Consider the following 25,625-nt stretch of genomic DNA (forward strand, 5'->3'; position numbering starts at 1 on the left):
GTGCTTGTTCACCTTATTGATTCCCTTTAAGCCTCCACTCCATTTGAACTAAATGACCGATCAAAACAAGAAAAACCTTCAATGTTTTCAATGCCCAAGATACTCAACCTGGTGTGATGCCCAGAGTATAATGTCCTAAAGCCCACCTCCAAAATCAAGTTTAAGATATGTAGTGATAGACTTTTCGATTATTTATTTCTGAACATTATTCATATTACCTAAATATTGTGGAGTTTCATGGTGGATAGAGAGATTGAGGGAATAATTCCTTCTGAAAACATAGACAAATCCCAAGCCAAATTTGAACCATTCCATGTTTAGATCAGACAGCTATTCCTCACATAAAATGTGTGGTCATGATAATGTCGTGAGTGATTTGTTGGAGAAACTATTTTTTAAAAGGAATTCATTGCATAGCAGCATCAGCTCTCATTGAAACCCGTTATGAACATAAAGGCACAATTGTTTGATTTTAGTTTAGCCCTCCAATGAAATCGTATTTTCCACCAGAAAATCCCACTTGAACCCCTGCCCACATCCTGCATAACATAGTAGCCTATAGACTAAGCTCCCAAAACAACAATCTAATCTACTCATCTGAAAAAATACATCAATGACAGCACAGCCACTAGTCCACTCCCCGCCCAACTCATGAAAAAGTTGCATGCATAGACCTCACCACAAAAACAACACAGAAATCCATGCGTTTTCTGAGCTGCCACAGACATTTTCCTAGTGCAGTTATTCTTGGGCTACTGCGTAGGCCTAATATTCGTCATATACAGTACGTCTCTTCTGTTCGGCTGTATATCTATCTACCAATTCATACAGTCAAGCTGCATTGAGAGAGCTGCTGAAGCACATACAGTGCAGCGCGCGGAGCAGTGAGGTTTGACAGGAGGCACAGGGGGGACTGCTCAATACTTTTCATGCAAACAGTTCCCAGAGAAGACAGAGCGAGACAACTGCACTGCAATTGGACTGATGTGACAAGACCTTTATGATACAATTTCAACCAATTGGTTTTGTAACTGAGTGGGACGTTAAGAAAATGCACCGGTTGGGAAATGTAATTTTAATCCTTGATAACCTCTCCATTAATCATGTAGCCTAACAACACTTGTTCGAGCAGGTTTATTTTGGGATGGTGTTGCTCGTTTTATTTTGCTACATCTCCAGGTGATTAGAAACCTGCTATGGAGGATCTCTTTAGTCAAAATGAATCTGAGCACTAACGATGCCAACTTATGGGGAAATGGTTCCTTATTGGAATTTCAGGGCGGGAAAGTGGGGATACCGTGGTTGTCAGAGTCGCCTGTCAACTCCACAAACGCCACTGGCAACGGGACGGAGATCGATGAAGTGGATCTTACCCGTGCCATCCTGCTCGGCTTGGTCCTGGGGGCTTTTATCGTGTTTGCCATCGTGGGCAACATCCTTGTCATCCTGGCGGTGGTGACCAACAGGCACCTGCGGACTCCGACCAACTACTTCATAATCAACCTGGCCATTGCCGACCTGCTGCTGGGCACCACCGTGCTGCCGGTGTCTGCCACCCTGGAGATCCTCAACTACTGGGTGTTCGGCAGGGTCTTCTGTGACATCTGGGCGGCGGTGGATGTTCTGTGCTGCACCGCGTCCATTATGAGCCTGTGCGTCATTTCAATCGACCGTTACATCGGGGTGAGCCACCCGCTGCAGTACCTGAGCATAGTGACTGAGAAGCGGGCACTTCTGGCCATGCTCGGGGTGTGGGTGCTCTCGGTGGTCATCTCCATTGGACCCCTCCTTGGGTGGAAGCAGCCGCCATCAGCGGACGACACGGTGTGCCTCATCACAGAGGAACCGTTTTACGCACTCTTTTCCTCCCTCGGGTCCTTCTATATACCGCTGGTTGTTATCTTGTCCATGTATTTTAGGGTTTATGTAGTCGCCAAACGGACCACCAAGAACTTGGAGGCTGGGGTGATGAGGGAGAGGATGAATACGAGTGAGCTCACGCTCAGGATCCACAGGGGATCCCAGATGCATGATGACACAGGCGGAGGCACCAGCAAGGGCCGCGCAACCCAGGCAAGGAGCTCCCTGGCAGTGAAACTTCTGAAATTCTCCCGGGAGAAGAAAGCAGCAAAAACTTTGGGGGTCGTGGTTGGCATGTTTACGCTTTGCTGGCTGCCGTTCTTCCTAGCCTTACCCATTGGTAGGTATATATTTCCATATATATTGACCCTTTTCCAAACTAATATCCAAGTACACCTTCTACAGAAAACTATCTTGATCAATATGGTTACTTGACACAGCAGTCCAGCAGTTGAATGAAACAATGATAATAATCATAATAATATGATACTATAGCCTACAATTAAAATAACCCTCAATATGTGATAATACACATACAAAAATATTATGGTACATTTATATATATTTTGGTGCCATATTACATTTTGCAAGCAAACTACTGAAAAGTGGCTGAGAAGATTTTTCTTTAATATCTGGAAGTAAATCTATGTGGCCCTTGGGTCCCATTCAGAGAGAACTGTTCCATAAATCCCATCTCCAGAAAGTTGGCACTGACCATGGCCTATATGATAATATCCATCCATTAATTTACTGACATGATTTATCAGCATGATGTCTGCGTCCCAAATGACACCCTATTCCCTATAATGGACTGCTTTGACCAAAGCCCTATGGACCCTGGTCAAAAGTATTGTACTAATGGGATTCGGTGCTTTTTGGGACACAGGGGCAAGTGAAGTCTAGAGGGGCCAGTGGGGGGCCGGTAGGAGTTAAGGGGAGTCTAGGGGGGCCAGTGGGGGCCGGTAGGGGTTAGTGGACAGAGCAGTGCAGATAGACGAGGAAAACGTTGATCATTATTTACTGTTGTTGTTTTCAGGGAGACCTCTGCTCTGTCCTTCCCCTTCTCTGTGCCTCTATCTCTAAGAGGTCAGTTCCAGTATGGTAATGTACTGGGTCAGCTATCTATTATAACCCCTAATAAACCAGATGCAGTCAATCACTAAAACTCCTGAAACATGCATTGGCAGTCGTGTAAAGTAACTAAGTCAAAATATTTTAAGACATTTTTTGGGGTGTCTGTACTTTACTTTATTATTTATATTTTTAACAACTTTTACTTTTACTACACTACATTCCTAATGAAAATAAATGTATGTTCTTTTTACTCCCATAAATTTCCCCTTACACCCAAGAGTATTTGTTACATTTCGAATGCTCAGACAGGACAGCAATATGGCGTGTTGTCATCACTACTGCCTCTGATCTGGCGCACTCACTAAACACATATACTGTGTTTCTAAATTATGTCTGAGTGTTGAAGTGTGCCCCTGGGTGTCTTGACTGTAAAAACAAAAAACTAAAGTTTTTACGGTCAAAAGGTTTGCTTTGTATAAGGAATTTGATGTATAGCTTTTACTTTATACTTTTACTCCAGTAACATTATGACAATTGAGTACTTTTTCCACAACTGAACTTTAGTCAATTTAAAACCAGATACTTTTAGACCTTTATTCAAATACTATATTACTGGGTGACTTTCACTTTTATTTGGGTCATTTTCTATTAAGGTATCTTTACTTTTACTCAAGTGTGACATTTGAGTACTTTTTCCACCACTGTGGATTGGCTTGGGACAGTTGTGAATGCATGCACTAAACCAGAGCATGCAGATCTCCAGTCATTAGAAATAATGTAGAGCACTTGAATTGTGAACGAGTTTGTGCTTATCAGGAAGTACTTATCCGTAGTGCACTTATTAGGAGTCTGCAGTCCTAGCTTCGACTGGAACTATTAGTTAATTAAAACAAAAAAATATGTTTTAAGTGAGAAGTAGGAATTGGTCTGAAGCCTAAAAAGAAAGGACATCCACATGAGCACCACAATGCGTACTCCACCCATGCTCTACCAAGGTTTTCCAGCACACAGCTTTGACCTACTACAGTAGCTCTGTTGGTCTATTGTACTTCGAACAACGTGTAGGCAGGTTGCTTACAATTCAAAACTTCTCAAACAGCCTAATTCATTCTCTTAGAGGAGGTGCTCCCACAATAACGTGATGTGTACCTCATACAAGGTAATGTATTGCATTCTTCCCAGCTTACACTAAGACATTAGCTCCTTCCACTACCTTTACAAGCTTTTTTTAATTATACGAAAGCAAGCTTTACTTTTATACTTATAGACTTAAAGACCAACAGGCTTGTTTGAGCTATTTTGTCTTGTAGTAATGTGGTACCTGCCTGTATTTCCATAAACCTTTATTTTAACAATACATGTCATTGAAAAATAAATATATTTCATGACACATTTGTTGGTCAGTGTGTACCCAACATAACAACAGGGGTTGGTGTGTTCAACACAGTCACTCATATAAACTCGTATAAAAATCCAAATAACTTCACTGATCTTCATTGTAAAGGGGATAAACACTGTTTCCCATGCTTGTTCAATGAACCATAAACAACTAATGAACATGCACCTGTGGAATGGTTGTTAAGACACTAACAGCTTACAGACGCTAGGCAATTAAGGTCACAGTTGTGAAGACTTAGGACACTAAAGAGGCCTTTCTACTGACTCTGAAAAACACCAAAAGAAAGATGCCCATGGTCCCTGCTCATCTGCGTGAACGTGCCTTAGGCATGCTGCAAGGAGGCATGAGGACTGCAGATGTGGCCAGGGCAATAAATTGCAATGTCCGTACTGTGAGACGCCTAAGACAGCGCTACAGGGAGACAGGATGGACAGCTGATCGTCCTCGCAGTGGCAGACCACGTGTAACAACACCTGCACAGGATCGGTACATCCGAACATCACACCTGCGGTACAGGTACAGGATGGCAACAACTGCCCGAGTTACACCAGAAAGGCACAATCCCTCCATCAGTGCTCAGACTGTCCGCAATAGGCTGACAGTGGCTGGACTGAGGGCTTGTAGGCTTGTTGTGAGGCACGTCCTCACTAGACATCACCGGCAACAACATTGCCTATGAGCACAAACCCACCGTTGCTGGACCGACAGGACTGGCAAAAGGTGCTCTTCACTGGCGAGTCGCGGTTTTGTCTCACCAGGGGCGTTTATCGTCTAAGGAATGAGCGTTACACCGAGGCCTGTACTCTGGAGTGGGATGGATTTGGAGGTGGAGGGTCCATCATGGTCTGGGGCAGTGTGTCACAGCATCATCGGACTGAGCTTGTTGTCATTGCAGTCAATCTCAACGCTGTGCGTTACAGTGAAGACATCGTCCTCCCTCATGTGGTACCATTCCTGCAGGCTCATCCTGACATGACCCTCCAGCATGACAATGCCACCAGCCATATTGCTCGTTCTGTGCATGATTTCCTGCAAGACAGGAATGTCAGTGTTTTGCCATGGCCAGAGAAGGGCCCGAATCTCAATCCCATTGAGCCTTGGTGGAAGAGTGGGGTAACATCTCACAGTAAGAACTGGCAAATCTGGTGCAGTCCATGAGAAGGAGATTCACTGCAGTACTTAACTGGTGGCCACACCAGATACTGACTGTTACTTTTGATTTGGACCCCCCCCCTTTGTTCAGGGACACATTATTATTATTGCTGAGAATAAACGCAGTTGACAGTGAGAGGATGTTTCTTTTTTTGCTGAGTTTAGATATAGTGGTCTGTAGAGCATGTCTTCAAACCTGATTGAAGTAACCGTTAGCTTACCTGTGTAATATTGACATAAGCTCAGAACAATTTGTCAAACATGGTCCTGTTTTATCAATTGCTGTGCTGATCAATGGACAGTTCAATACCTCTTTCAAATGACTATGTAGCAATCCTTAACTGTGCGTCAATCTAAGTAACATAACTTAAAAAATCCCCATCAAAATCCGTCAGTTTAAGTTAGATATATCTGCATGGGCTGTGTCTGAATCCACACCATCCACCTATGTCGGCCTTCCGCGTCTGTGGTGGAAGGTGGTCGAGCTACAGCGATGTGTGTCAGGCCATGAAAAATCTGTCTTCTCACGAAAATGCCTGTAGCGTCCGAACGGTTTGGCCTAATATGACCACTGGAAAGATAAGACTCTCACAATGTAACGGTCGTCGTAGTAAGTGGACCAAAGCGCAGCAGGTTGAGTGCTCATTATATATTTATTGTGACTGCTTAAGGAAACCACAAAAACGTACGAACGAACAGGATAACAGGCTAAACACAGCTATGCAATCACAACTTCCCAAAAACCCCAAATAAAACACATCCCTCTATATAGGACCTTCAATCAGAGGCAACGAGGAACAGCTGCCTCCAATTGAAGGCCAAATCAATAAACTAAACATAGAACTAAAAAGACTAGACTAGAACATAGAAATATACTAACATAGAACATAGCCCAAAAACCCTGGAAAACACTAACCAAACACTCTACATAAACACACACCCCGAACCACATAAAACAAATACCCCCCTGCCACGTCCTGACCAAACTACAATAACAAATAACCCCTTTACTGGTCAGAACGTGACACACAAACACTGTGTTGTTCTCCATTTTGCTCTACGACCACCACAAATGTCACAAGATAATGGACTTTACAGTGTCCTGCTGTTGAAATAATATATATAAATAATATATATATTATTTGAACAGCAGGATACTGTAAAGTCCATTATCCCTCTGAAGAGTATGAATTAGGCTGTTTGAGGAGGTTTGAATCTTAAGCAACCTGTCTACACATTGTTTGAAGTACAATAGACCAACATAGCTACTGTAGTAGGTCAAAGCTTAGTGCAGGGAAACCTTGGTAAAGCATGGGTGAAGTATGCATTGTGGTGCTCATGTGAATTTCCTTTCTTTTTCAGCTTCAGACAAATGCCTACTTCTCACTTAAAACCTTGTTTATTGTTTTGAGTTTCCATGGTTTTACATGCAACATTATTATACAAGATTATAATACAACATAACACAGAAATAAAAGTTAAGTAAAAGTAAACAATAATCACAAATGGCAATAGAAATAATCTAGTTGTTAGTGTTTATTTAATATTAACAGCTGATTTTCCAGAGGGAAGCAAAATCCAGAAACCCATTTAAGCCAATATGGAGTAAACTGGTAAACTTTTCTCTGATCTCTCATAAGATAATCAAGCATGCTCCTGGAAAATACACAAATAATCAACATGTACCCATTAGCTATTTACATGAAAATGTACCTTATAGTTTACTTAAGGGCTTGTAAGTAAGCATTTCACTGTAAGGTCTACAACGGTTGTATTCGGTGCATGTGACAAATACAATTTGATTTGATTTGAATTGACTGAAGAAATGCCTAGTACTACATTACCTGTAAACAAAAGTGAATTATTACAAAACAGAAAATGTATAGTAAAACGTACATTCATCAGATTTAGTCAACTTTGTACATACAATTCAGGGATGGCCATAATTGCTTTTGAGGAGCTACAGGGTTATGCAGACTTTCTTGTTCAAGCCCAGTTTTACCACACTTGATTCTACTATTAAAGGTCTTGATGAACAGCTGAGGTCTCTATGAACAGCTGAGGTATCGATGAACAGCTGAGGTCTCGATGAACAGCCGAGGTCTCGATGACCAGCTGAGGTTTCGATGACCAGCTGAGGTCTCGATGAACAGCTGAGGTCTCGATGAATAGCTGAGGTCTCGATGAACAGCTGAGGTCTCGATGACCAGCTGAGATCTCAATGAACAGCTGAGGTCTCGATGAACAGCTGAGGTCTCGATGAATAGCTGAGGTCTCGATGAACAGCTGAGGTCTCAATGAACAGCTGAGGTCTCTATGACCAGCTGAGGTCTCAATGACCAGCTGAGGTCTCGATGACCAGCTGAGGTCTCGATGAACTGCTGAGGTCTCGATGAACTGCTGAGGTCTTGATGAACTGCTGAGGTCTCGATGAACTGCTGAGGTCTCGATGAACTGCTGAGGTCTTGATGAACAGCTGAGGTCTTGATGAACAGGTGTGGCAGGCTTAATTAACTTCTTACATCTAGGGGTTCCACTAGCGGAACGCCTCGCCAATATCCAATGGAAGAGCATGGCGCGAAATACAAAAACCTCAAAAATGCAATAATTTCAATTTTTCAAACATACGACTATTTTACACCATTTTAAAGATAAGACTCTTGTTAATCTAACCACATTGTCCGATTTCAAAAAGGCTTTACAACGAAAGCAAAACATTAGATTATGTTAGGAGAGTACATAGCCAAAAATAATCACACAGCCATTTTCCAAGCAAGCATATATGTCACAAAAACCCAAAACACAGCTAAATGAAGCACTAACCTTTGATGATCTTCATCAAATGACACTCCTAGGACATTATGTTATACAATACATGCATGTTTTGTTCAATCAAGTTCATATTTATATAAAAAAAACTGCTTTTTACATCGGCGTGTGATGTTCAGAAAATGTATTCCCACCGAAAACTTCCGGTGAATTTACTAAATTACTCATCATAAACGTTGACAAAATACATCATTTTTTTAAAAAGAATTTTATATACAGAACTCCTTTATTTAATCGCTATGTCAGATTTTAAAATAGCTTTTCGGCAAAAGCACATTTTGCAATATTCTGAGTACATAGCTCAGCCATCACAGCTAGCTATTTTGACACCCGCCAACTTCGGGGCACACTAAACTCAGAATTAGTATTAGAAAAATGTTATTACCTTTGCTGATCTTCATCAGAATGCACTCCCAGGACTGCTACTTCCACAAGAAATTTTGTTTTTGTTCCAAATAATCCACAGTTATGTCCAAATACCTCCGTTTTGTTTGTGCGTTCAGGTCACTATCCAAAGGGAAACAATTAGAGAGAAAAAAATTCAAAATGTTCCAATACCGTACTTTTAAGCATGTCAAACGCTGTTTAAAATATATTTTTATGGTATTTTTCTCGTAAAATAGCGATAATATTCCAACCGGACAATAGTGTATTCATTCAAAGAGGAAAATAAAAAACAGCGTGGTCTCGTGAACGCGCATATCCAATCTCTTTGTTACCAGGCAGACCACTGATAAACTGAGCTACTATTCTCTGCCCAGAGACAGGAGACGCCTCAATCCACTTTCTGAAGGCTTTAGAGAGCCAATGGAAGCCTTAGAAAGTGCTACGTAACCCCACAGATACTGTAGTTTCGATAAAGAATCAAAAGGCCACTTCCTGCTTGGAATATCCTCAGGTTTTTGCCTGCCATATGAGTTCTGTTATACTCACAGACACCATTCAAACAGTTTTAGAAACTTCAGAGTGTTTTCTATCCAAATCTACTAACAATATGCAAATATTTGACTCTGGGCCCGATAAGTAGGCTGTTTAATTTGGGTACGTTTTTTCATCCGGCCGTGAAAATACTGCCCCCTATAGCGAAGAGGTTAAACAAAAAAGCCTACATAACCCTGTGGCTCGTCAATAGCAATTTTGGAAACTCCTGATACAAACACTGTGACAAATGACAAACTGCTGTGAAACACCTGTAAAATACAGACAAGTACAAAACACTTCTATGAATACATACAGTGAGCTCCAAAAGTATTGGGACAGTAACACATGTTTTGTTGTTTTTTATATGTACTCCAGCACATTGGATTTTAAATTGCTGGCTATGACGTTAGGGCTACTTGAGGGTATTTTCATCCATATCAGGTGAACCGTTTAGACATTACATTACTTTTTGTACATAGTCCCCCCATTTTAGGGGACCAAAAGTATTGGGACAAATTCACTTATGTGTATTAAAGTAGTCAAAAGTGTATTATCTGGTCCCATATTTCTTGCACACAATGACTACATCAAGCTTGTGACTCTACAAACTTGTTGGATGCATTTGCTGTTTTTTTTTTTTGTGTTTCAGATTATTTTGTGCCCAATAGATATTAATAGTATATAATGTTTCTTAAACACTTCTACATTCATGTGGATGCTACCATGTTTACAAATAATCCTGAATGAATTGTGAGTAACGATGAGTGAGAAAGTTACACACGCACAAATATCACACCTCCAAGACATCAAATCAAATCAAATGTATTTATATAGCCCTTCTTACATCAGCTGATATCTCAAAGTGCTGTACAGAAACCCAGCCTAAAACCCCAAACAGCAAGCAATGCAGGTGTAGAACATCCAAGACAAGGTTATCATGTATTGGGGGTATGATATTTGTGTGTCTGTAACTTTCTCACTCTTAATCCTTTAGCTGCAAATGCTCTTAGTAATGCTGTACACAGCTGTCCAACTCCAGTAGAAGAGCGCGCATTCCCCCATTTTTAAATGGCAGTATAAATATGAAAACATACATAAGTGCTACTGATGTGTGGTGTGTGTGATGTAGGCTAGTCTACTGTGTACATGTGTATGTGCTGAAGTTGTTTGTCAGATCCACGTTGGCCAGCTTGACAAATTTCTTAGCTTCTCAAATGACAGAAATATTCCCATAGAGATGGCCCGGTGATACATTAATCAGCAGGTTTGCACATTTCTACGGGATAGGTGCATGCCCACAATCCGCCACCCTGCCATTAAGCAGTGTGTCCATGGGATGTACCGTAGAGATGGTGTGCATCTGACGGTTGAGGCCAACAACAATTTACTTGAGAGTTTAAGAGCTGGTCTCTCCACCGTTCTATCCTCTGTAGTAGGAAGACATGCACACTAGTACAAGTACAGGTCCCACTCCGTCCCTTGCCACTCAACGATGCCCAACCAACCCAAAGGCTCCTTTAAGAGACACCTAATAAATTAAAATAAGCACACACCGTGTGTGTGTCGGGAAGAGCAGGGGTGGCAAAAACTATACACTACATTTTTTGTCAAAATATCCCAGGACTTTCAAATCCCAGGGCGATGACGCTAACCGTCACGTTACAAACACTGTTAGAGGTAAGTCAACTTGACACTCAATTTCAATGGACAGTCTGGTGATGACAGCCACGTTCAATCCAAAATTGTTTTAGATGTTCATTCACTCAGTACTGATTGAACGTTTATTTTTCTTGCATGTTTTGACAGTGCACAGGTCACGCAAGCAGTGAGTGGGTTCCTTTATTTGGCCCGGGTTACTGGGTGAAAAGTGATTGCATTTTTTTTTTTTTTTATCCAAGTTTATTTGTCACGTGCGCCGAATACAACAGGTATTCACCTTACAGTGAAATGCTTACTTACAGGCTCTAACCAATAGTGCGAAAAAAAGGTGTGTGTGTGTGTGTGTGTGTGTGTGTGTGTGTGTGTGTGTGTGTGTGTGTGTGTGTGTGTGTGTGTGTGTGTGTAGGTAAGTAAAGAAATAAAATAACAGTAAAAATACAATTGAAAATATGAGAAGCAAGGCTATATACAGACACCGGTTAGTCAGGCTTATTGAGGTAGTATGTATATGTAGGTATGGTTAAAGTGACTATGCTGGTTGGTCAGGCCAATTGAGGTAGTATGTACATGAATTTATGGTTAAAGTGACTATGCATATAAGATAAACAGAGAGTAGCAGCAGCGTAAAAGAGAGTTTGGGGGGAGGCACACAATGCAAATAGTCTGGGTAACCATTCATAACCAACCACCTGTTCAGAAGTCTTACGGCTTGGGGGTAAAAACTGTTGAGAAGCCTTTTTGTCCTAGACTTGGCACTCCGGTACCACTTGCCATGCGGTAGTAGAGAGAACAGTCTATGACTGGGGTGGCTGGGGTCTTTGACAATTTTTAGGGCCTTCCTCTGACACCGCCTGGTGTAGAGGTCCTGGATGGCAGGCAGCTTTGCCCCAGTGATGTACTGGGCCGTACGCACTACCCTCTGAAGTGTCTTGCGGTCAGAGGCCGAGCAATTGCCGTACCAGGCAGTGATGCAACCGGTCAGGATGCTCTTGATGTTGCAGCTGTAGAACCTTTTGAGGATCTCAGGACCCATGCCAAATCTTTTTAGTTTCCTGAGGGGGAATAGGCTTTGTCGTGCCCTCTTCACGACTGTCTTGGTGTGTTTGGACCATTCTAGTTTGTTGTTGATGTGGACACCAAGGAACTTGAAGCTCTCAACCTGCTCCACTACAGCCCCGTCGATGAGAATGGGGATGTGCTCGGTGCTCCTTTTCCTGTAGTCCACAATCATCTCCTTAGTCTTGGTTACGATGAGGGATAGGTTGTTATTCTGGCACCACCCGGCCAGGTCTCTGACCACTTTTCTTGCATGTTTTGACAGTGCACAGGTCACGCAAGCAAGCAGTGAGTGGGTTCCTTTATTTGGCCCGGGTTACTGGGTGAAAAGTGATTGCATTTATTTTTTGAACTGGGCTGCCTGCAGGGCGTGAACCAGCTCTGGCCAACGACGGTGAAGTTGGCTCAAAAGAAAGTGGTGTAGTCAAGCAGGAGTGATGACTAAGATTCTGTTTCACATGCAGAAGTGATTGTTTTTTATAAAAAATGCTTTATCTGCCTTCCTAATGAAAACTAGTTTGAAAATTCAAACATTTATTTTAAGGAATAGAGATGTTACATGTTTTTGGACGATGCACCATGCTGCCTTGTTACTGTTTGGCAAAGATTACTGCATGTTCTGAGAAGGATCCTCCTCCCTCCCCATTTTCGCCCGATGGCGTGATGGGCCATTGCTCGGTTCAACCCGGGCCAGCGTAATAGAACTCCCTCAAAAAACTGTCTGACAACCCTAATGCTAACGACCCTGTCAAAAATCCGTTATAGTGGTTCTCGGTAAACGGCCAGGCAGTTCATGACGAATCAAGTTGATTTGTGAATTTTCATCAACATTGTTTTCATACTGGCTTAGCTATGATAATAAGGAGATTTTAATTTAACATTGAGCGCCAACCGGTGCGACTATAATTACTGCAGCCATGTGGAAATGTGCTTTTTGACAGGCCCTGGCCTTAAACCTGTCGCATGCTTCCCAGTCGAAAAAGTTTGTGCATATATTATGAGTACATTTTGTGACATTTTTATTAGTTTTGGTGTTCGGCAGGTTTTGCGAAAAAAAATATTTGTCTCTGATTGGTCGACATTACTATTCCTAGTAGGAGTGAGAATGATGGATGTTTGTTGACATTCAATGAAAGACGACTAGTGTTCATGTCAATTTTTTCACTTGAGGAATTCTGCACCAAACATCCTCTGTAAACATTTCTAACAGATTTCTTGGATTATTTTAGATTAATTCAGACTGTTTTGAGGAAGTGTAAACTGGCTATGTTGTTGCTACTGCATCTCAAGAGGGACAAACAGTATTACTGCCGCTTTTTCCCCATTTTTCAAGCTAAAGTCTTTTAAGGGAGTATTCGAGACACAGACGTTCGCTTTGCCTACCGCAGTTCTGCTATGAGCAAACCGAACCTAATATGAGGGCGCCTTAAGAACCCCCCGCTGCTGCACAAACACACACACACAAACAAACACACACACCCACATACACACACACATGCCCGCACACACACACACACACACACACACACACACACACACACACACACACACACACACACACACACACACACACACACACACACACACAAACAAACAAACAAACAAACAAACATACATACACACACACACACACACACACATTATGCGTTCCTATCCGAGATGAGGTTGCTGGTCACTAAACAAGGTCGGACAGCAGCAGGAGATTCCTCCTACCGCTCCAAGGAACATTTAATTAGATAACAGAAGCACAGAAATCTGGGAACATCCTGAGAACATTGTGAAGTTGTGTTCTGTTGATCCTGAGGGTTCTTTGGAGAGGGATGAGGAGGGGGGCGTAAGAATGAGGACAGCTCGGGACTGTTTATTTAAGACCTATCAACAGATAACCACGAGACTAATATCCTGATTATTAGTGGCCAGTACGATACAGTGCATCATGTTACTTAACAGTACAACCCTGTTTAACTTTAGGGGCTAATTTAAGCTGAGCTGCAAGAGTTGTGAATTCAAGCATAGATACAGTAGGAACAGTGGACCACGTACATCCATATTGTTTACATAGCCACACTATACAATGGAATAGTCTACCTCTTCTCGACTCCTCGTCAGTATATTATGACAATCCTGTAGTCTTATCCTATCTATTCTCCCTATCCTATAGTCTGTAAATGGAGGGGTTAAGGGATGGGTTATCGTTTTTTAAATAATAATCCCCTGCTGCTCTTCTGAGCTTAACTGACTGGCTCGTTAGCTCAAAGTCTAAAGCCTCAGTAATAGTAGCCTGATAGGAGCAGAAACACACAGGCTCCATCACACACACACACACACATTGTGATGGCCCTGAAGTCAAAACCGTTACAACATGCACTCCGAAGACATGGATGTCGATTATGACTGCCCCCCCGCACCTCTCTGATTCACACACACACACACACACACACACACGAAGGTCACTGACGTGGGCAACCAGTAGCCCAGTGTTAATCACTTCCTGAAAGGGTACACAGGTGTCAGTACTCATCTCTATGTGTGTCAGACACACAGCTAAACAACCTGTAGAATTCATGCTCTATCAGACCTGCTCACTGAACTGAACTTTCTCACAGAAAGACACATCCTCTCCCTCCCAGCACAGCTCCGCTCCCACTGCCTTCATCAGCCTACCTTCACCCACTAAGGGGGATTTCCTGTGAGCCGCTCATTACACCCAACCACTGCAATCACTAGTCTGTGGTCGATGTAATGTAACTAGAGTGATGGCTGGCTGTGCTCCCAGCGGCTCCTCTCTCCTCAAACTCATGTTGATTTCAGACCACATGCCAGGTGGCCCGAGGGTCTTTTTTCCAGCGTGGATGTTGTAACTACGGCTCATAGGGGTCAGCGGCCTAACTTCAAAGCACAAAATAGACAGACGCACACACACACACACACACACACACAGACTAATGAAGGTCACTGACGTGGGCAACCAGTAGCCCAGTGTTAATCACTTCCTGAAAGGGTACACAGGTGTCAGTACTCATCTCTGTGTGTCAGACACACAGCTATACAACCTGTGGGATTCATGCTCTATCAGACCTGCTCACTGAACTGAACTTTCTCACAGAAAGAAGCTGAGAATGTGTTATTCCCAAAGAGAGACCCATCCTTTAACAGGTACAGTAAACCAATGTGCCTAATTGTATCTCCATAGAATGAGAATGAGGTGCAGAGTTTAATCTGTAATACTGCCATCCCAGAGGGCACAAAATCCATCAGCTTCTATCAACGAATATGCATTCAATATATAGGCAACTGCCCAAATAAAGGAAACACCAACATAAAGTATCTTAATAGGGCACGAGACAGAACAGCTTCAATGCACCTTGGCATTGAACATTTGTCTGGAACTCTATTGGAGGGATGCGACACCAGTCTTCCACAAGATATTCCATAATTTGGTGTTTTGTTGATGGTGGGAAAGTGTTTCCTTTATTTTGTCAGTTACCTGTACATCTCTTTCGTTAGCGGCAGTAAATGAAGGTGGGATAAATGCTGTCTCTCATCTCAGCCAGTCAGTGACAAATCATTTGTTTTCTTCAATTGTTTAAGCACAATTTTGAAAACAGGGCCCGGTTTGTCAAAACACTACACACAATTAGCACAACCCTACACCAAAGTAGCGCAACACTTCAGATCATTTGCAAAATGGAACACTTTTGTCAAAACTATACACGACTTCATAAAAACAAGATTTTGTTACCATACGAAACACACACATTTCATATGACTTCAATCTTTATGAACCAGTTACACACTGCTGTTGCTAACCTAAAACACTTTTAGCAAGTCTAATTGTCAGTGATTAGAGTACTGTAAATGAAGTACACAGAGAAAGTTCAACTATACAAACACTACACAAGACCAATGCTGCTGACTGAGGAAAATCTCATTTATTTCTCTCCATATACCCAAATCAGTCAACATGTCAACATGGAGAATTACAACAAAACATGTCCCAGTTTTCATGCTACTACAGTAGTGTGCATAACACTGTTAGCTCAGCAAACAGACAAACGTAAAATACTGTATCCAGTACAGGTTACAATTACAGTAAATAACAACATAAAAAATAATCTGAAAAAACTGACAATATTGTACAGAAAATACTACAGTAAACATACTATACATTATCTCTTCGCCTACCTGGATCTGGCCAGAGAATTTCATCAACATCACAAGCAATATCCTCATTAGCAAGACAATGCGGGAAGAACCGTCTTGAATGTGGAATCCATCCTTGCACAGCTGCGGCGTGGACTTGGTCACAGGCGTCCTCCATGGCCTGAATGAGGGGTACCTGAGCCTGGGGCTGGAGATCGTAAACCTTCCACCGCCATGCAGAGAAAAACTCGTCCATAGGGTTTAGAAACGGAGAGTATGGTGGAAGGTATAGTACTGTCAACTGTGGATGGTGTTGAAACCAGTTCTGGACCAAAGCAGAGCGGTGGAATGACACCGTGTCCCAGATGACAGTGTATTGCATCTGGTGCATTTCATTACCTGCTGTGACGATGTGGTGCAATCAGTCCAAAAATGCGAGAATGTGAGGTGTGTTGTAAGGGCCCATTTTGGCATGACGGAGGAGAACCCCATGCTGTGAAATGGCAGCGCAAAGGGTGATGTTACCCCCACGTTGCCCTGGGACATTGATTATAGCCCTGTGGTCAAGGATATTTCTGCATCTCCTTCTTGCTTTTGTGAGGTTGAACCCTGCCTCATCAATATATATGAATTCATGCAGGATTTCCTCAGCATCCATCTGCAAAACTCCCTGAAATACAGTGAAAGACAAGATTGTGTAGTTCAGGATAGGTCTAGTATACAGTCAATGTAAAAAAGTAATGTGTGCAGTATGCAACATCACAGTGCTAAAGTGAACAATACAAACCTCCACATACTCATGCCGCAGCCGTTTGACCCTCTCTGAATTCCGCTCAAAAGGCACTCAATAAAGTTGTTTCATTTGAACCTGATGTCTTTTCAGGATGCGTGCCAGTGTTGACTGAGAGACCTGATGGACATTATTGAAAATGGCATGGTCACCGATAATGTTGGCTTGTAGTTCTCTGAGCCTGATAGCATTATTGGCCAAAACCATGTTTATTATCTCTCTCTTGTTCTTGCCTGAATATGGGCCCCCTTCCTCCTTGTCGTTCCCAACCCTCAATCCTATGTAGAGAATAATACATGTAACTTACTGTACAATGTCACAGGAAGGGGTATCACAAGTGCTGATATGGTGCATACAATAAGCGGCTGATTACTGTAACTGTAGACAGATCTTCTTTTACTTGTTTTCCTGTCGAAAAAGCCTTATGACAGATGCCACTGTATATGTGCTAAGATTTGGCTGAACTTTCAGTCCAGCCTCCCTCGGCGTCAATCCGTGGTTCACAACATGGTCCACTAGTGTTGCACGAATGTCATTTGATAAGTTTGGTCCTCTTCTTCTTTGTGCACGTTCTCCTCCTGCTTCAGGTCTTCCTCGACCTCTGCCTCTGCCTCTGCCTCTGCCTCTGCCTCTGCCTCTGCCTCTGCCTCTGCCTCTGCCTCTGCCTCTGCCTCTGCCTCTGCCTCTGCCTCTGCCTCCTCTGTGTACTCCTCCTCCGACCCTCACTCTTCTTCTGACTCCTTCCATTTTGGTTGAAGGCAGGTGAACCTACCTGCTGCATTTTTATAGTGCTTAAACCTGATTGGTGTGTCTACAATTTAGCAATCATGTGTGTGTGCACCTGATGGCTGTGTTTAACAGATTGGCTCATAGGTGTGGTAATTTGACAGTCAGTGCTTTGGAATTGCAAGGAAGTGACATCATGATATACTTCTGTGTCTGATGTATACAAGTGTGTTTAGTGTTTTGCAAATCACTGCGTGTAATGTTTTGCAAATAGTGTGAAGCTGACAATGTGCTTACAGTTGTGCAAATCTAGCCTTGTGTTTTGCTCCTTGAGTGTAAGGTTTTGCTAATTGTGGGAAAAGTTCAATTTTAGTGTGTAAGCAATCGTAAAAAACTGTAATGCTCAGGGGATATTTGTGTTATTTTCTCTGCATACATTTCCCTGGCCACTTTAACCCATAAAAGTGTATATTTATAAGAACACCCAGCACTAAAGGCTTCTTATTTAGCCAATGGTGAAGCAGCATGTCCAAACATGACCATTTGTATTTATAAAACAGTGTGTTTGTGTGAGGCAGTGTTGTGTTTGTGTGTGATTGAGGCGGTGGAGCTGTGTGTGTGTGTGTGTGTGTGTGTGTGTGTGTGTGTGTGTGTGTGTGTGTGTGTGTGGGTGTGGGTGTGGGTGTGGGTGTGTGTGTGGGTGTGGGTGTGGGTGTGGGTGTGTGTGTGTGTGTGTGGGTGTGGGTGTGGGTGTGTGTGTGGGTGTGGGTGTGTGTGTGGGTGTGGGTGTGGGTGTGGGTGTGTGTGTGTCGATGTGTCTCAATGCGTATATTTCTCCACCTGCGTGTGTCCATGTTGTGCTTACGCAGTGAGGCTGCTGGCCCCTGTGCTCTGGGGGTAATTGAAATGGTGTTTTGAAGGGAAGAATAATGAGAATGCTAAGTGTCAGAGGAGTGATGTCGATATAGAGGGGATGGCAGGTGAGCCTTGTGACCGAGCTGCCATGGACCACTGGACAGGGTCACTAAAGCAAGGACGCAGGGACATCAAATGAATGCACCAATAATAGCTTAATTCTGTGTCTTTCATTCAAAGCAATAACACTTTCCCTCGGCTTACATCGTTCATCACATATGTATTTAGGCTATGTCACCAAGAAACCAGGCTTTTATAACACCAGACACATCTTACTGTATATACCTAATGGACATTCTATCATTCCGGTCTGAGTGTGTGATTTTCTCTCCCCTCAACGCTGATCTTAGACACCTCTTTGCATGTGTGTACGTGTGTGTGTTCATAAAGGTATCAAATACACCATCAGTGAGAATAACAGGATGCATTGCTTCCTCAGGACGTTCCTGCAGACGCTCCTGTTGTTTCTTACGCTGTGTAATGTTTGATTTATTTTACCTTTATTTTAACAGGAAGTCCCACTGAGACCAAGGTCTCTTTTGGAAGGGAGCATCTTATAACAACAAATTACACAGAGGGAAGACCCCAGAAAAAAAACACAAAAAGAAAAAGAAACAAATTAAACGTTTTGTGCCATGTGTAAAGTAATGTGTTAAGTTATGTGTAAAATAATGTGTAAAGTAATGTGTGATTGAAGGTTGTTTGTCTGCAGGAAGGAGGTGAAAACACTGTTTTCAGTGGACGGGATCAGATCATAGGAGAAACAATAGTTCTCCCTAAGTTCTTCCCCCATCCCATTGTCTTTCATGTACCACCGGACACTGGTTACATCCTTGCCAAACAGTTGGCAGTTTACACTGACAGTTTTGTATAGGAATTCAATATCAACACTGGCAAGAGCATACTGTAGAACAAAGTGTCATACACACAAAGCGTAGCACAAACACACAAAACAATCTACAATAATACACATAGCTTTCAAAGCTAAAGATCACAAAGGACCTCCTGAGCAAACATGCAGGAAAAGCTCTCCCGGTTTCTCTCCTGTTGTGTTACTTTTCCTCTGTCCTCTCTAATCCTCTGTGTGTGTCAAATCAAATCAACGTTTATTGGTCACGTACACAGATTTACAGGTGTTATAGCCCAGGGCAGTCCAGAATATAATTGTCCTGTGTTTTACATATGCAGTATATTCGGAAAGTATTCAGACCCCTTGACTTTTTTCACATTTTGTTATGTTGCAGCCTTATTCTAAAATTGATGAAATTGTTTTTTTCCCTCATTAATCTACACACAATACCCCATAATGACAAAGCGTAAAAGGTTGTTTTTCCAAATGTATGGAAAACAAAGCAAAAATACCTATTTGTTTAAGTATTCAGACCATTTGCTATGAGACTCAAAATTGAGCTCAGGTGCATCCTCTTTTCATTGATCAACCTTGAGATGTTTCTACAACTTGATTATGGAAAATTAAATTGATTGGACATGATTTGGAAAGTCACACACCTGTCTATATAAGGTCCCACACTTGACAGTGCATGTCAGAGCAAAAACTAAGACGGGATTGTGTCGAGACACAGATCTGAGGAAGGGTATACATTTTTGTTTTCAGCAGTGAAGGTTTCCAAGAACACAGTGGCCTCCATCAATAAATGGAAGAAGTTTGGAACCACCCACCCACACAAACTGAGCAATCGGGGGAGAAGGGCCTTGGTCAGGGAGGTGACCAAGAACCCGATGGCCACTCTGACAGAGCTCCAGAGTTTCTCTGTGGAGATGGGAGAACCTTCTAGAAGGACAACCATCTCCTCAGCACTCTATCAATCAGGCCTTCAAGGTAGAGTGGCCAGACGGAAGCCACTCCTCAGTAAAAGGTACATGACAGCCCGTTTGGAGTTTACCAAAAGGCACCTAAAGGACTCTCAGACCATGAGAAACAAGATTTTCTGGTCTGATGAAACCAAGATTGAACTCGTTGACCTGAATGCCGATCATCACATCTGTAGGAAACCTAGCACCATCCCTACGGTGAAGCATGTTGGTGGCAGCATCATGCTGTGGGGGTGTTTTTCAGCAGCAGGGACTAGGAGACTGGTCAGGATCGAAGGAAAGATGAACGGAGCAAAGTACAGAGATCCTTAATGAAAACCTTCTCCAGAGCGCTCAGGACCGCAAACTGGGGTGAAGGTTCACCTTCCTACAGGATGGTAGAAACCTGTATTCGCTTTGTTATTAGTGGGTATTGTGATGTCATTAGTGGGTATTGTGATGTCATTAGTGGGTATTGTGAAGTCATTAGTGGGTATTGTGATGTCAATAGTGGGTATTGTGATGTCATTAATGGGTATTGTGTGTAGATTGATGAAGATTTTTTTTTATTTCATCCATTTTTTAATAAGGCTGTAACGTAACAAAATCTGGATAAAGTCAAGGGGTCTGAATACTTTCCGAATGCACTGTTGGAATACTGCTGTGAAATTGTGAAAATTATGATAATACCCTTTTAATGTAAGAGCTGTTTGAAAAGATGACCTGAAATTTCTACCTGTTTTGGTGGGATGGAATTTTGGTCTCTCACCAGGCGGTATATATAGTCAATAGACTAATAAGAAAGATATTTCCAAACCTATCTGTCAATAATAGCTAGTTATCAGTTTTCCCCTCCCCACTCAGACCACTCCCAGACAGTCTTACCTAAATTATAGCTTGAGAAGTTTCTCTTTCTAAGAAGCTTTTGATTTGATATTGAGATAAAAACGTCTCCATTGGAACTTTAACAATCCAAAGTAGATTTTTATGGTGAGCAGTGTCAGAATCCAGAATCTAAATATGAATACGTGGTGTGTAATGACAGTATATAATTTCTTAAAGAAAATGGTTTGTAAAGTAGTAGGTATATTAGGATGAGCCTAATCCTCTGATAATCCTCTTCGTACATGAGTGTGTTTGTGTGTGTTGGGTTGAGTTGACACAGTGGCTGTGTGTATTGGTCCAGGCACTGTGGTCTAGGCACTGACCCATGGTCGTGGCCCCCAGGGGACTCTCTGTGTGTGTAGAGCCCACTCCTGACAGAGAGGCAGACAGGAACACAGCTTTTTTGGCATGGGCTCATACCAGGCTAACGGCCCCTCTGTGGTTCCCTGGCTCAGTGGAGGAAGTGAAGCTTCCCACTACCCACTGGTTCTCCTCTCATCCCAGTACACTGCTCCTTTTGTTTGGCACAAAACCTTTAGCTCTGGCCAAGGAGAGAGAGAGAGAGAGAGAGAGAGAGAGAGAGAGAGAGAGAGAGAGAGAGAGAGAGAGAGAGAGAGAGAGAGAGAGAGAGAGAGAGAGAGAGAGATCTCAGCCAATTTCTCTGTGTGTGGCAGGGATGGCAAGGATGCACTGTTTACTGTGAGGCTTGAGTCACAGATGGCACAACGCATTTGCAATTAGGATAATCTCTGTGTGTTTTGGTCTGTGAGATGGAGCGAGAGAGAGAGAGACAGAGGGAGAATGTTCTCTGTACGTGGCTTGACCTCCTGTACAGTACATATATGGAACAGTGTTCACTGGCTGGTATTTTCAAATGGTATTTTCACCCTTTGACGTCCACAGTAAATGAGATTACGTAACCAGGAATTGATGCACCGTAGGACTGCTTGAGATGCAGAATAGGTTGGGCATTAAGCCCCCAACTATCTACTTCTATCTCTCCTTCTCCCCCATTTACCTTCCTCTTTCTTTCTGTCTGTCTCTCTCTCTCTGTCTCTCTCTGTCTCTTTCTTTCTGTCCATCTCCCTCCATCTCTCTCTCTCAATCTTTCTCTCTCTCTCTCTCTCTCTCTCTATCATTTGTTTACATTGCCAAAGTAAGTGAAATAGATAATAAATAAAAGTGAAATAATCAATAAAAAATGTACAGTAAACATTACACTCACAAAAGTTCCACTCTCTCTCCATCTCTCTCTCAACTCAACTCAACTCAAGGGGCTTTATTGGCATGGGAAACATATGTTAACATTGCCAAAGGAAGTGAAGTAGATAATATACAAAAGTGAAATAAACAATAAAAATTAACAGTAAACATTACACATACAGAAGTTTCAAAATATTAAAGACATAACACATGTCATATTATGTATATATAGTGTTGTAACGATGTACAAATGGTTAAAGTACAAAGGGAAAATAAATAAGCATAAATATGGGTTGTATTTACAATGGTGTTTGTTCTTCACTGGTTGACCTTTATTTGTGGCAACAGGTCACAAATCTTCATGTCTCTTCATCTCTCAAGTCTGGCACCAAGTCGGGTCTGGGGTAATAGTTGGAAAGGATCCCCTGGACAGGGTCTAGTCAGGGGTAAAGGATGAATTGGGTCCTACCACTAGAGGTTGTGCCTGTAAAATGGGTGTCTTTGACAATACACACCACACTTTCAAACAGTAAATGAGTGTCAGAGTGTGTCAGCTTGTCTAAAATGTTTCGTTACACAATATATACAACACCTGTAAATAATGCTTATGTATAAATGCATTTGAAAACGACTATGTTGTGCTTTGTCGTAGGAAGTCTGGAGCAATTAATATTATGACTGTTCTCATAGTTGTGTCATGCGCTATGGAGTGGTAGAGTTATGCGAAACTAAATTCTAAATTCATAATTTAGTGATGGTTCAGACAATGTTACCACCACCAGATGACCTTGTTACCATTACTAGATGACAGTGTTACCATTACTAGATGACAGTGTTACCATTACTAGATGACAGTGTTACCATTACTAGATGACAGTGTTACCAGTACTACCAGATGACAGTGTTACCAGTACCACCAGATGACAGTGTTACCAGTACTACCAGATGACAGTGTTACCAGTACCACCAGATGACAGTGTTACCAGTACTACCAGATGACAGTGTTACCAGTACTACCAGATGACAGTGTTACCATTACTAGATGACAGTGTTACCAGCACTACCAGATGACAGTGTTACCAGCACTACCAGATGACAGTGTTACCAGCACTACCAGATGACAGTGTTAGCAGTACTACCAGATGACAGTGTTACAAGTACTACCAGATGACAGTGTTACCATTACTAGATGACTGTGTTACCAGTACTACCAGATGACAGGTGTTACCAGCACTACCAGATGACAGTGTTACCATTACTAGATGACAGTATTACCAGTACTACCAGATGACAGTGTTACCAGTACTAGCAGATGACAGTGTTACCATTACTAGATGACAGTGTTACCAGTACTACCAGATGACAGTGTTACCGTTACTAGATGACAGTGTTACCAATACTACCAGATGGCAGTGTTACCAGTATTACCAGATGACAGTGTTACCATTACTAGCTGACAGTGTTACCGGTACTACCAGATGACAGTGTTACCAGTACTACCAGATGACAGGTGTTACTAGTACTACCAGATGACAGTGTTACCGTTACTAGATGACAGTGTTACCAGTACTACCAGATGACAGTGTTACCATTACTAGATGACAGTGTTACCAGTACTACCAGATGACAGTGTTACCGTTACCAACAGATGACAGTGTTTATTACCAGATGACAGTGTTACCAGTACTACCAGATGACAGTGTTACCATTACTAGATGACAGTATTACCAATACTAGCAGATGACAGTGTTACCAGTATTACCAGATGCCAGTGTAACCATTACTAGATGACAGTGTTACCAGTACTACCAGATGACAGTGTTACCATTACTAGATGACAGTGTTACCAGTACTACCAGATGACAGGTGTTACCACTTCCAGATGACTGTGTCACCAATACTACCAGTTGACAATCTTACCAATACCAGATGGCAGTGTTATGAGAACAACTAGATGACGGCGTTACTAGTACTACCAGATGACAGTGTTACGAGGGCTTCCAGCTGACAGTCTTACCACTACCAGATGACCGTGTTACCAGTAGTACCAGTGGACAGTGTTACCACTACCAGATGACAGTGTTAGCAGTACTACCAGATGACAGTGTTACCACTACCAGATGACAGTGTTACCACTAGCAGATGACAGTGTTACTACTACCATATGATAGGATTATAATTACCAGATGACGTTGTGAGTAGTACTACCACATGACCAGTGTTGCCAGTACCAGATGACAGTGTTAGCAGAACTATGAGATGACAGTTTTACCAACAGCACCAGAGCACAGTGTTTCCAGTACTACCAGAATTCAATTTTTTTACTACCAGATGACAGTTGTTAACAGTTCTACCAGATGACAATGTTACTCTACCAGATGACCGTGTTAACAGTACTAACAGGTGAAAGTGTTACCAGTACCAGATGGCAGTGTGCACTACTACCAGATGACAGTGTTAGCAGTACTACCAGATGACAGTGTTACGAGTACTACCAGATGACAGTGTTACCATTTTTACCAGATGACAGGTGTTACCATTACTACCAGATGACAGGTGTTACCATTACTACCAGATGACAGGTGTTACCAGTACTACCAGATGACAGGTGTGACCACTACCAGATGACAGTGTTACCAGTACTACCAGATGACAGTGTTACCACTACCAGATGACAGTGTTACAATGACCATATGACAGTGTCACCACTACCAGATGACAGTGTTACCAGTTCTACCAGATGACAGTGTTACCATTACTACCAGATGACAGGTGTTACCAGCACTACCAGATGACAGTGTTACACGGACTACCAACAACAGTCTTACTGCTACCAAATGACAGTGTTACCACTACTACCAGAGGATAGTGTTATCATCACTACCAGATGACAGTGTTACCACACCAGATGACATCATTACCAGCTCTACCAGATGACAGTGTTACCATTACTACCAGATGACGGTGTTACCAGTTCTACCAGATGACAGTGTTAGCATTACTAACAGATGACAGGTGTTACCAGTACTCCCAGATGACAGGTGTCACCACTACTATATGACAGTGTTACCTGTACTACCAATTGACAGTGTTACCACTACTACCAGATGACAGTGTTATCAGTACTACCAGATGACATTGTTACCACTACTACCAGAGGATAGTGTTATCATCACTAACAGATGACAGTGTTACCACTAC

The 25,625-nt window shown here is 42.4% G+C and overlaps 1 protein-coding gene and 1 long non-coding RNA gene across 2 annotated transcripts in view; one reads left to right on the forward strand and one right to left on the reverse strand.

The window, feature by feature from the left end:
- The first annotated feature begins 698 nt into the window (after positions 1–698).
- Positions 699–25,625, forward strand: part of LOC115205430 (alpha-1A adrenergic receptor) — a 35,233-nt gene continuing 10,306 nt past the window's right edge. Inside the window, exon 1 of the mRNA XM_029771403.1 lies at positions 699–2,200. Coding sequence (XP_029627263.1) covers positions 1,219–2,200 — 982 coding nt within the window. The 5' untranslated portion in view covers positions 699–1,218. The remainder of the gene's footprint in view (positions 2,201–25,625) is intronic.
- Positions 16,686–16,967, reverse strand: LOC115205431 (uncharacterized). Its single transcript, XR_003880604.1, has 2 exons — positions 16,881–16,967; positions 16,686–16,763 (listed from the first exon to the last, which is right to left on the reverse strand). It is a non-coding gene; the product is annotated as an uncharacterized LOC115205431 (long non-coding RNA).

This window comes from Salmo trutta, chromosome 13 (genome assembly GCF_901001165.1).
Source record: "Salmo trutta chromosome 13, fSalTru1.1, whole genome shotgun sequence".
Classification (NCBI taxonomy): domain Eukaryota; kingdom Metazoa; phylum Chordata; class Actinopteri; order Salmoniformes; family Salmonidae; genus Salmo; species Salmo trutta.